Here is a 12,700-nt window from a genome sequence, read left to right on the forward strand (position 1 = left end):
TGGCTAGAGTCAAGATTAGAGTGGTGCTGGGAAAGCATAGCGGGTCAGGCAGCATCCAAGGAGCAGGACGATTGACATTTCAGGCAAAAGCCCTTCATCAGGAATGAGGCAGAGAGCCTCTGAGGTGGAGAGATAAATGGGAGGGGGGGGTCGGGCAGGGGAGAAGGTAGCTACCCTTCCATTTGGTACATGGAAGGTTAATGAACCCGCTCAGATCTATACTCTCTTCACTTACTGATGACGAATTAAGTCTTTGATGTCCACCATACTCGATATTTACAGACAACCTCTTGGCCTATAGCTGAGGCAATAGTGGGGCCCATTTACTGAATGCCCCCCTGCTCCTTATTCTTCGGCAGAGGGACCTTACACAGTGGTCTTTCCCCACTGTGCCTTGGCAGCAGCTGTCCCAAGCTTCAGCACATAGTCCTGGACATTGGAATGTGCCAGTTTACAACACTCACTTGGGATTAACTCCTTCAACTAGAAGACCAGCAAGGTTTGGGCAGACAAAAGAGCTTCTTATACCGAACTGATGATCCTCCAGGCACAGTTGATATTCGTCTCGATGTGCGTTCCAGGGAACAGACCGTTGAGCACGGCATCCAGCGTCACACAGCTGTTCAGGACAAATCTCAACAAACCCCATTTCATTCCTCTCCAGATTTCCTTTGCACAGGCACATTCCAGAAGGTGGTGTGTGACAGTCTCGTCCCCTCCATAGCCGCTTCTCCCTTAAACTGAAATTCTACCATGTTGTGATCCTACTCCCAAAAAATTCTTAATTACCTCCTATTAATCCTATCTCATTATACATTACTAAATGTAAAATAGCCTGTTCCTGGACAGATTCTGTAATGGGGTAAAAACAATGACTGCAGATGCTGGAAACCAGAATCTGGATCAATGGTGCTGGAAGAGCACAGCAGTTCAGGCATCATCCGAGGAGCTTCAGCAAAATCGACGTTTGGGCAAAAGCCCTTCATCAGGAATGAAGGGCTTTTGTCCGAAACGTCGATTTTGCTGAAGCTCCTCGATGCTGCCTGAATTGCTGTTTGCTGAAGCTCCTCGATGCTGCCTGAATTGCTGTGCTCTTCCAGCACCATTGATCCAGATTCTGTAATGTACTGCTCTAAGAAACAATCCCTGATGCACTCTACAAATTCTTCTTCCTTGCTCCCCTTAACCACCTGACATGTCCAGTCAATATGCAAATTAAAATCATCCACGACAATTGTCTTCTGACACATCTCTATTATTTCTAGCCTTCCACTTTATCCAACATTGAGGCAATTCGTCTGGATCTGTGGATGCCTCCCACTTGTGGCCTCCTTCCCTTGTTTCCTTATTTTGTCCAAACTGAATCTGTAACTGATCTAACACATCGATGTTACTGCACTGATACCTTCCTTTATTAACAAAGCTATACTACCTTCTTTTCTTTTTTGCTTCATCTTCCAGAACATTGAATATCTTTGAATATTGAGCTCCGAGTCTGGTCACCCTGTAACCATGTCTCTGTAATAGCTGTCAAGCTGTGTTAATTTATTTTTAATTTGTGCTTTCAACTCCTCTATCTTGTTACATCACTGTTGTGGAGTGCACCTTGATGACTTTGGGGCGGTTGAGACTCATTGACCCTTCACTGATGTTTGACTGTCTGTAAGGCTGTTATTGAGGGTAAAAGGGTTTCATTGTTATTTCTGATATTTTTGACATCAGATTAAGAGCCTTAGGCTTCAACTTCCACCATCATTACTCTCTCTGGTTTTAACTTCTGCTACACTCTTCTGCATATATTTTCTACCCTTTCCTGTCACACTTTGATTATTGCTTGCCTCTTCACTACCCTGCATTTCTGCATCTTCATGGATCATTCAGATGTGCTAAGCACATACAGCAAGTAATAAGCAAGGCTGATGGAATGTTAGCCTTTATTCTGGAGGAGTAGGAAACAAGGAACTGGGAATTATGCTGCAGATGCAAATTCATAACTGAAGTTAATGTGACCAGTTCTGGGCTCACATTTTAGGAAGGGTGCAATATACATTTACCAAATTATGCCAGATCTGGGTGTTCAGAAAAGCCCTGCAAAAATTTTCCCACAGTGGGCGGCACTGCTGCCTCACAACGCCAGAGACGTGGGTTCCATTCCACCTCCGGTGACTGTGTGGAGTTTGCACATTCTCCCCATGTTCACGTGGGTTTCCTCTGGGTGCTCCAGTTTCCTCCCACAGTCCAAAAATGTGCAGGTTAGGTGAATTGGCCATGCTAAATTGCCTGTAGTGTTAGGTGAAGGGGTAAATGTAGGGGAATGGGTCTGGGTGGGTTGCGCTTCGGCAGGTCGGTGTGGACTTGTTGGGCTGAAGGGCCTGTTTCCACACTGTAAGTAATCTAATCTAATCTAATATAAAGAGGTGAAATACCACAATAATTGTCACAGATGAACTTGCTTCTCTCCTGTTTATACAGATGAGTTATTGAAACATTCTTGTAACCTGAAATGCCCTGGTTCCAGGTTAAGCAAAATTGGCCTGACCATGTGAGGTTTTCCATGTATTTGAATACTTAGGGGACTGTCATTGATTCCTGGAAGCTTACTCAGACATTTGCTTTATGATCATGGTAACTCCAGCTTGAGTTTGAACAAGGGCAAACACATCCAGAATATACTGCTTTGGGAGTGATTCAGTAACATCTTTGCTCACTGAGGATTCTTGCTTGAGGAGATTGTTAAAGTCGAAAATGTGTTGCTGGAAAAGCACAGCAGGTCAGACAGCATCCATGGAACAGGAGAATCGACATTTCGGGCATAAGCCCTTCTTCAGGGCTTATGCCCGAAACGTCAATTCTCCTGTTCCCTGGATGCTGCCTGACCTGCTGCGCTTTTCCAGCAACACATTTTCGGCTCTGATCTCCAGCATCTGCAGACCTCACTTTCTCCTCAGAGATTGTTAAAGTCTCTATTGAATGAAAGAAAATGCTACACCTATTCATTAGGAGCTCGTCAATGTCCGCTGGGAAGATGGATATCATACTGGTTTGGGGGCCATAGACAGATCACAGACTTTCTTGGAGAAGGTCATGTTTATTGGCAATCTTTTGATGCCATTAAATTCTGCTATACATCGTTTGTTGCTCTTACTTTGCTCTGTAGTATGTGTTCTGATTGATGATTAGCAGGTGTTTATCCATTGGTTTGTCATGCTTGTGGAAGCAATCCTGTTGCTATCATTTGATGAACCCAAGGATTTCAGAGGCTGTGCTATGAATGACATCCATTCTTAGATTAGATTAGATTAGATTACTTACAGTGTGGAAACAGGCCCTTCGGCCCAACAAGTCCACACCGACCCGCCGAAGCGTAACCCACCCATACCGCTACATTTACCCCTTTACCTAACACTACGGGCAATTTAGCATGGCCAATTCACCTGACTTGCACATCTTTGGACTGTGGGAGGAAACCGGAGCCCCCGGAGGAAACCCACGCAGACACGGGGAGAACGTGCAAACTCCACACAGTCAGTCGCCTGAGTCGGGAATTGAACCCGGGTCTCTGGCGCTGCGAGGCAGCAGTGCCGAAACTTCAGTACCTTTGTTATCTTCTGTGAAATCACCAATCTGTGCGACTATTTATGTCAAGCTTACTATATTTCCTCTGAGTCGGAGAGCTTTGTGTGTTACTTCCTACAATAATGTAGTTCGATATGCTCAAGTTTAGATTGTGACAGGATTCTCACTCATCTTGCAAACTTGGTCAGCCAGCAATCACAGTGCAGCTTTCTCTGTTATGGCGTGACTCAGATTGGTCAATACAATCTATTCAACACATTAACTTCCAGAAAAGCCTATAACAGAAGAAGGTGCTGTATATAGTATTGATTTACTTGATCAAGGGCTACACCACTTTAAACTATGAAGACCTGTGGAAGTGCCGTGAAATGATGTACAGGCTCTTCTTATGATATGATCGTGCAGTGGTCAGTGTGATATAGAATAATGCCTCATGAGATGCCTTTCCTGTCTCCAATGGCATTAACAAGCTTCCAGGTCTGTCTGCCATTTACTTTTCATTCAAAGATCTTCACATAGGAGACTCCATTCAGTTTAATGCAAACAGCAACTTCTTCAACCTGGAAAGTCTGAAGGCTCACACAAAGATCACAGAAATGCTATTAAACAGACTCTGGTTTGTTAGAAACTTTACTATCAGAGTGCACGCACTTTAAGGATTTTGAACCCAATCCTCAGAATGTTTCAGCATTACAATAAGTCTGAGAAAGACAGAGATTTTACACAAACTTGTCCCTAGCCATAAACTCTAAGACTTGATAATCACAATCAATGATACACCCCTCAACTCAGTTCAAATGTTCTGCTACATCGGGATTATATTCTCCACCAACACCACTTGTTGTCTTGCAGAATTTTATCAAGTGTTCAATAGATTAACAGACAGGATTTGAGGAGAGCAAGGACTTTGTCTCAAAACATGGATTAAAAATTTACAGGACATGATTCTTATGTAATTTCTCTTTGGCTATGAGATATGGCAACCAACCATTCTCACTTAAAAAACTAGATTAATATACTTTCACTGTTTAAAATTTATCGGCAACCTAAGTTGCAAGCCAAAATTCGTAACACCAAAGTTCTTATAAGCTGCTGCTGCTGCTATCAAGACCATGCTATTCAGAGTGCCAAAGGTCTCTTTCTACAGTCAGTTGATGATGAAAACACTCACCATTGAATGCCCCTGAATTAGACATTCTGAAGGTCTTTCACTCAGACATCAACACTCACCCGTCAAAGCATATGGGGAATCTGTCATTAATATCGAATCTCCAAGGGTTAAATTAAGGGAATATATAATGTAAACCATTTCATTTTCCCTGGAATTTAGCACACTAAATGTATTTGATCAAAGTTTTCAACATATTGCATAGAGTTGATAAAATAGTTGCAGATACACTCTTTCTGCAGACTGGGAGTCTAAAACAATAGGCCGTTGTCTAAAACTTAGGTGTACAGTTAGGAAACACTTCTACAAAAAAAAGTGTTGAAGTATAGAATTCTCTTCCAGAAACAGCAAGGATTTTAAAATCTTGAGTTTGATTGATATTTTTTTAACCCAAAGTATTAAAAGGTATAGAGCAAGGGTAATATGGAGTTCAGTCACAAATCAGGCATGATCAAAATGAATGGTGGGACAAGTTCTAGAGCTTACTCCTGTAATTGTCTTCCAAGCATCTCCCATGAGAAAGAGAATGATATGCCTAATTACACATTACTACATCACCAATTATACTATTGGCTACATCACCATCTTGACATTTGAACACTATGAATATTAATAATTTTCTTTCATTGTATCCTTGTTTCATTGTACGCTGTCTTTTCTCCGTCTATTCTAGGTGCAGTCCATTGAACAAAAGCTGGACATGTTATTGATGATCTACAGCCAGAGTTTAAGCAAAGGTTCAGTGACAGCATTGACACTGGCTGCAATGAACATTCCTCTAGTTGACCAGGACCTAACCTCTGACTATCACAGCCCAGTGGATACTACAGATATCTCTATGTCTACCCAGACGTTGAACCTATCTGCCTCCACAAATCTAGAGTAAGGTTATTAAAAGGTCCAGGTGACCATTGCTGATTTTGTAACCTGACTGAACGTGGTTATGTGGATTGGCACAAACAAACCTAAGAAGACATCTTAAAAGCCATCATTATTGTTTTGCATTTTAATTTAATGATGTCTTTTCGGTACCAGTGATCAACTTTTGAAGAACAACATGACAAAGGATATCTTCTGTGACCTCGAAGACAACTACTGGTCCAAAGTGGGAATAAAATGATCTGCTATCTCCTATGATTCTGAAACGGCCAACACAATTTGTCAATATGGCCTGTGACAGGTTTCCACCTGGCATTTTTGAAGTCTTCCAGCCCCAACTCAATAGTGCACAAGGCAATCCGTAGTAAAAGATGTAGCATTTGCAAAAAGAAACTAATAAGATTTCAAGCTAATGAAGGAATTCCAATTTCTATTCAGAACATTCCAATGAAATAATTTATCATATTCAAGGTGTGTCTGAGGTCCCTGGTTTTTGCTTAACTTGCTGCACCAAAGGAATCATATGAAAGGTCAAGTTGAACACAACTTAGCACTATATTCACAGAAGCTGCATTGAAGAATGATGTCAATCAAATTCTCAGGACTCTGGCCAAGATCAACATTCTGCTAGGGTGTGACCATTTGTCTTTGGCCATCAGTATTGTAATGTCCTTCCTAGAGAGTGTTAAAGATATCTATTTCTGAAGCAAGACAGCATATTATAGAAAGGACTGGGAAAATCTAATTTACCAAAATTCTTTAAGGAACAATTGAACCAATTCCTGTTTTTATTTGAGATGGGAAATGTGGTGCCTGGTAGTGGACTTACTGAAAAGTTTGAGATATAACGATGTGAATTATAGCTACATTGATGAAGGGCTATAAAATGAAATGCTGGCAAACACAAACTTTCAAAATCCAAGTGCAGCTGACAAATAAGACATCAGAGCAGGACAACATTTCTCAGTGAGTTTCAGATACCCTCAGAGAGGAAGCAGAATATAAAATCCAAGAGAAATCTATCCCAATCTGATGTTTAGTTCATGCTGAGTTAAGGAATAAGATAGTTTTTCAGGAGAAAGTGAGGACTGCAGATGCTGGAGGTCAGAGTCGAGAGTGGGGTGCTGGAAAAGCTCAGGAGGTCAGGCAGCATCCGAGGAGCAGGAGAATCGATGTTTCCGGCAAAACCCCTTCAGGAATTTCAGTTTATCAGGACCCTAGTAACAATACTTAAAGAAAGGAGTGTATGAGCATTACTAATTGCAGCTCCGTGTCTATTTGTTAGCCTGTATGATTCAGGTACCAGCTGTTATCTCATCCACAGATGCAAAGGTACAGTGGCTAACCAGAAACCCCAAGTTAAACGTTGAGCTGTCTGAATAAAGCACATTCTAATGGGTATTACACACAAACTTGCTTCACAGCAAGTTTCTTTTTAATGTATGTGATAGAAGAGCAAAAGCAAATAAGAGCAAAGGAGAAATAGAGAGATGGCTGATTCTTCGCACGATCCTATCTCACAAAAAACAATAACTTATTTACAAAATTGCAAAATGTGGTATTGCTGCTGTTAGGACATCATTAGCCAATTATCATAGAGACCCTTTCGCCTTCATGTGGCTTGATACACATATCCTACTTGAGAAGTCATATGAGTTTAAAGAGGAATAAATTCCACTGAATCACCACTCATTTTAAGTGTTATAAAGAATGCAGACAAGGGAATTATATCTGTACCTCTCAGTTATGTCTTGTTACTGTGTTTTCTGCTTTTAAATTGCTGGTTAGAGACAGGGTGGACAGTTAAAGAAGAACTTTACCACCTCTGAAAAATCTCAGGTTGCTTCACACTTGTTTTCAGGTACAATGACTATTGTGCAGGCAAATCTGCCAGGCAATTAGCAAATAGCAAAAAAACTCAAATGGCAATAAGATAATAATGTGTATTTTTGGTTGTGTTGACTGAGAGAAACATATTAGTCGGGACACTGAGAGAATTCCCTGCTCTTCAGATTGTGCCTTGGGATCTTTAATGTCCATGTGAACACCAGGCAGTTATCTCTCTCAACACTGCACTGCGCTCTCGCTAATATGGGATATAAACCAACCTCCTTCTGACTGAGGGAAGAGTACCATCAACTGAGCCATTTCATGCTGAAATGTTCCATTCTGTCATACCCTGAATGGCATCATCGATGGACATAGTGGATTTGCTGCCTACTCATGAGGTCAGTGGAACCAAATAGCTGGATTTGGCATAAGAGGAACTGTAGACAAAATCTCTGCTCGCAGCGAGCTTCAACGACATAAAACACAGTACGAGGTGTGACTAAGAGATGAGATATTACAGGCAGTTCAGAAGGTTCATTTCCCTTTTTAAGTAACTTGCGTAATTGAGTCTGATGTTATCTGTAATTCATTGACATATACTCAGCAGTCAGGAGGTACCATATAGAGAGGTGTACAGTGTGTTCTGACAATCTGATTTACAAAATAATGCAGAAATTTTTCCTTTCCTTGCAACTATTATTGAACACCAGAAGTCAGTTATTTTCTTGGGAAATTCAGAACTGTTAAACCATTGAGAGAACCTATACACTGTCCACCCATAACACAAAAGTTTACTTGCATCACATTTTGAATGCCTGGCTAGAATCCCAGCTGGGTTGAGCTTTGTGGACTTTGTTTTTATTTATTTTTCATGTAATGTGAAGGTGGACTGAGCAACAATGGCCTGTTGGGCAGTTTAGGCTGTCTTGAAGGCTATTCTCACAAATGTGTTGTACTGGATTGGAACATGTCCACTAGCCAGGGCAAATATATTGGATAACATGCTCTAACCTTTGTGCTCAACAGCTGTTTCTCTGTCAGGACAGCACATTCATTATATCACACCAAATGGTAGTAACAGCGAGAAACACAAGACTGATTCAGTTGGTCATGTCATCTTGTTGGATCACACTGACAATGGTACAGCCACACTGAAGTTAGCTTATTACTGATGATAAATCACTGATTTTACTATCACATTGATGCATCAATCACATCATTGGTCGCATCACATTGAAGTTCTTGGAACAGTGTTGGTACTGTCACATTGATGATAGTGCTACTGAATGGTGTTATGATGACGGTGTTAATGATTGCTGTAATTACAGATGGTAGTGTCACTGATGGTAGTGTCACTAATTGCAGTGTCACAGATGACAATGTCACTGTTGACGGTATCACTGATGGTAGTGTTACCAATAATATTGTTACTGATGTTGATGTCACTGGTGTTAGTGTTACTGATTGTGTTGACACTCTTATTCTGGGCCTACAGCCACTGTATAAGTATCATGTCAGCCTGAGCTCAGTAGGTGCATCGACCAGTTTTATTGTATTTCTCATCTCCTTTAAAGTTACTTTCTCTTAGCTTCCAATTTAATATCTATGGATTGTCCAGATTTTTGATTTAACCTTTGTGTCTATTGCATGAAATCTGAACCACAAAGATTGTCAAAGAGTAAAGTAACATAGTCCCTAAATAAAGAGTGATTGGACAAACAGCTACAAGATACCTCCAAACAACACTTGAACAGTTGTTAATACAGCACTTCCCAAAGTGCCTAGTCCAATTAAACTTCTGATTAGGAGAGCTGACAAGGTGAGGAAAAGGGATCCATCATTTATTTCAATCACAGGTATAGTCAGTTCTGCTATAACGCACGTTTCTTCAATGCAATTGGCTATAATGCGATTGAATAATTTAGACCATTATTTGTAGAACATGAACGTTCCTTATAACACAATTCTGTTCCCTTTGATTTACATGGTGCTGCTATTACACAATTTTCTTATAATGCAGGATCGCACAGGAATGGAACTATTGCATTATATCAGAATAGACTGTATAACACACATGGCTGTTATGCTATAGAAGATGAAGTTTCTGAGACTTTTAATCTTGCATTTCTGAAAAATCACAACTTCATTGTTTTAGAGCTTTCTGTGAAAGCAGGTAACCCACACATGATGAGAGATCCATTCTTTTTTTGGAAAACCTTGTTTTGTAAGAGATAATGTGAGATGTCTGTACAATAATGCATTGTGAGTAACCAATGACCATCTCCAGACTCCATGTAGATTTTGTACAAAAAATTCCAACAAATGATCAGGGCCATTATGTTTAATCCATTTTACACAGAGAACTGTAGGTGTCTTGTACTGTTCTGACACACCCTGTGGCCTGGCTCATTATTTTCAATGATAAGGCATACTTCTGATATGGTTCTCACACTAGCCAGTTTGATCCATTTCTTTTATTGAACATGGCTGGGGCTTTTATGCAGAACATACCTGAGTAGTAGAGAACGCTGGAGGTAATTGGGTGAAGCCGATTTTAGACTTGAAGAGCTTTTACAATTTGGCATTTCGGGGAGGTTGTTTGGCCATCACAACTGTACCCATTAAAAAAGATGTGTTCATTCCTTCATCCTCTTCCCATGTCTCATCAAGAATTGTTGGAGAGTGAAAAGGGGGTAATAGGTGGAGGATCAGAAAGCACAGCACTCTCACTGAGACACACAACCTCAAGTTACAGTAATCAATCTAGGTCAGAAAGTAACTAGTGCGTAGGACTTTTCGAAGAGGATCAGCCAAACTTCGTACCAACTTAATGGTTTTGCAGATGCGGAACAGAATGTTGGGTGGTGATCAAAACAAATGAAGTGATGAGAAGTGCCTTTTAATTGGTGGAAATTCTATTTGCACTGTTAGGGTGGTGTGGTGGTTCATATTCCTAGGCTGGTAATCCAGGGGTCAAGAAGTAAAACCACAGTTGCAGTTTGAAGACTTCAATTTCTAAACAAACCTTGAATTTTTTATTACATTATGTAGAAATGAAGTTGTCTGACAGGCAGTTCTTTAGAGCATAAAGCACTCCTGATAGGGAGAGTTGGATATTGTCCTACACCATAGTGTTACTGGCAACAGAAAGCTCATTATATGACTATCTGCCAATCAGAGGCCGGTCAATCCAAAAAAATGATTAATTACCCACCACATTCTGCCCTCACTGACATTTACTGGCATCAAGTGGGACTCCACCACCACACAGACAGACTGCTGAACAAACCCAGTGGACTGTAAGGGAAGGAGTCCTCCTTTTTGACTGCTCCATGGCTAAGAGAGGAGCCCACAGATGCCATTGTTCGTTCATGTGGTAATGTTGCTGAACTGGAAAGTGAAAATCTCTTTGTACTGGAATAGAACTGAAAAACAGAAGTCAGAATATGCCAAACAAATCTTCAGTTCATGGCTAAAGTGAAGAAAGATGAAACCCAGCTCATTGTAAACTGTGGGGAGTAATAATTTACTCATGGGATTTGTGACTTTAAGTTTCCTAGGGGCAGAGCTTCAGAAGAGACCTTGATGAATCTGGGGTAAGCACTACAACAATGGGGAGAGAGGAGATGATGATGAAATATTTAACCATTTTCATTTACACACAGTTTACACCTTGGGTATCAATAGTTGTGATTCTAAGCTGTAAACCTAACAATAGATTGTGATTCTGAGCTGGAAACCTATCCTCTGCCTTTCACCTCCATGTATGGTTACATCAATGCATGGGAAATTGTTTTGGACATAATATTCTGTGGCTAGTCAGTAAGCAGTTTTAACTGTTAAAACTGTTTACAAATTCCATGTAGCAGGTCATGGAGTTTGTTTCCCATTGTTGTGTGCAGGCCATTTAACATTAGATTTTGATCTATGAAGTTGTAATAAGTCTTGGTGTGGTGGATGCATGACTTTATCAAACAACCCCCAGCTGACCTTCTCCCCAGCCATTGTTGATGGCAACATGTCCTTTTCACTCCTTCACAATTGCAACAACAGCATTCATTTATGTGGGTGATTTATCCCACTCTCGGGGCCACAATCTTGCAAGCTAGCTGAACTCTTTATTGACATTACACCAGAGTTTGTGGGAGTAATGAACAACTCTTCTGCTGTTCAAACTTTAGTCTGTAAGGATTAAGAAATAAGTAATTATGAACAGAACAGTCTCTCCTGGTGTGGGTCTCTTGCATCTCAATGATGCCATTGCATGTTTAACCGTCCCAACCCATAGCATCCAACAGGCTTTACAACCTGAGAAAAACTGCTTCTTCCACACTCGTAGCATATTATTGTTATATTATTATTAATCATGATTAATTAATAATAATAATTAGTAATCCAAGAGCCAACATGCTAGCTTCATTAGCCTGATTGTAACTAGGCCTGGCTCCACTACGTTATACTGGGCTGGGGTGTAGGCTGTATGATAAAGGTGGACCATATCTATGCATTACACCAATCGCACGTGGCAACTGCATGTCATGGAAGAGTTGCACATTTTGTCTCACCGACATCATCTGCATGAGATGCATGTCCTTCCAGCCACGCTAAGCAAGTAATATTGGTACGAGGAGTGTCATATCTGAACAAAATTAGGGGAGAAGTTTTTCAAAGTGCCATTTAGATGTTTGTTTAATTTCCAATGATTTCCAAGAATATAGTGTCCCCTTGCAACCAGAATAAAAGACCCTAGCCGCAAGACAATCCTAACCAGCTTCTATCCAGTTCTGCTTAACAAAAGAAATTAGTACCTCACTAAGATAATGAAATGTTATTTATTATAATAAACGTTATGAAGAATTTGTCCGTTTGTTGTGATTTATCCATTGTTCTTTATTTATTTATTCCAGAAATTCTCCAACATGATTTAATATTTCTCAACTCTGGGCACACACATACACAAGAAAACACCACACATGCTTCCGATGTACATGCACATATACCAGGTTTCATACACTCCATTTATACAGACACTAGTTAATGTACATTCTCCCTTTATAGGCACACCAAATATTGTACATACTCCTTGTATATGCATACTCCAGACATTGAACACATCCTTATGTACACACATCAGACACTACACACACAACCATATATGCACACGGACATTCCATGCAGTCTGTGTATACACACACCAGATATTGCAGACACTTCCATTATAGACACATACCAGGCATTGTACATATT

At 40.5% G+C, this 12,700-nt stretch overlaps 1 protein-coding gene across 2 annotated transcripts in view; it reads left to right on the forward strand.

Annotated features, from left to right (window-relative positions):
- Positions 1–12,293, forward strand: part of LOC122563760 (potassium voltage-gated channel subfamily KQT member 4-like) — a 631,877-nt gene extending 619,584 nt beyond the window's left edge. For both annotated transcript variants that reach the window (XM_043717964.1, XM_043717965.1), the window contains one exon: positions 5,418–12,293. In XM_043717964.1, coding sequence (XP_043573899.1) covers positions 5,418–5,630 — 213 coding nt within the window. In that variant the 3' untranslated portion in view covers positions 5,631–12,293. The remainder of the gene's footprint in view (positions 1–5,417) is intronic.
- The last annotated feature ends 407 nt before the right edge of the window (positions 12,294–12,700 follow it).

Source organism: Chiloscyllium plagiosum, chromosome 27, assembly GCF_004010195.1.
Source record: "Chiloscyllium plagiosum isolate BGI_BamShark_2017 chromosome 27, ASM401019v2, whole genome shotgun sequence".
Lineage (NCBI taxonomy): Eukaryota > Metazoa > Chordata > Chondrichthyes > Orectolobiformes > Hemiscylliidae > Chiloscyllium > Chiloscyllium plagiosum.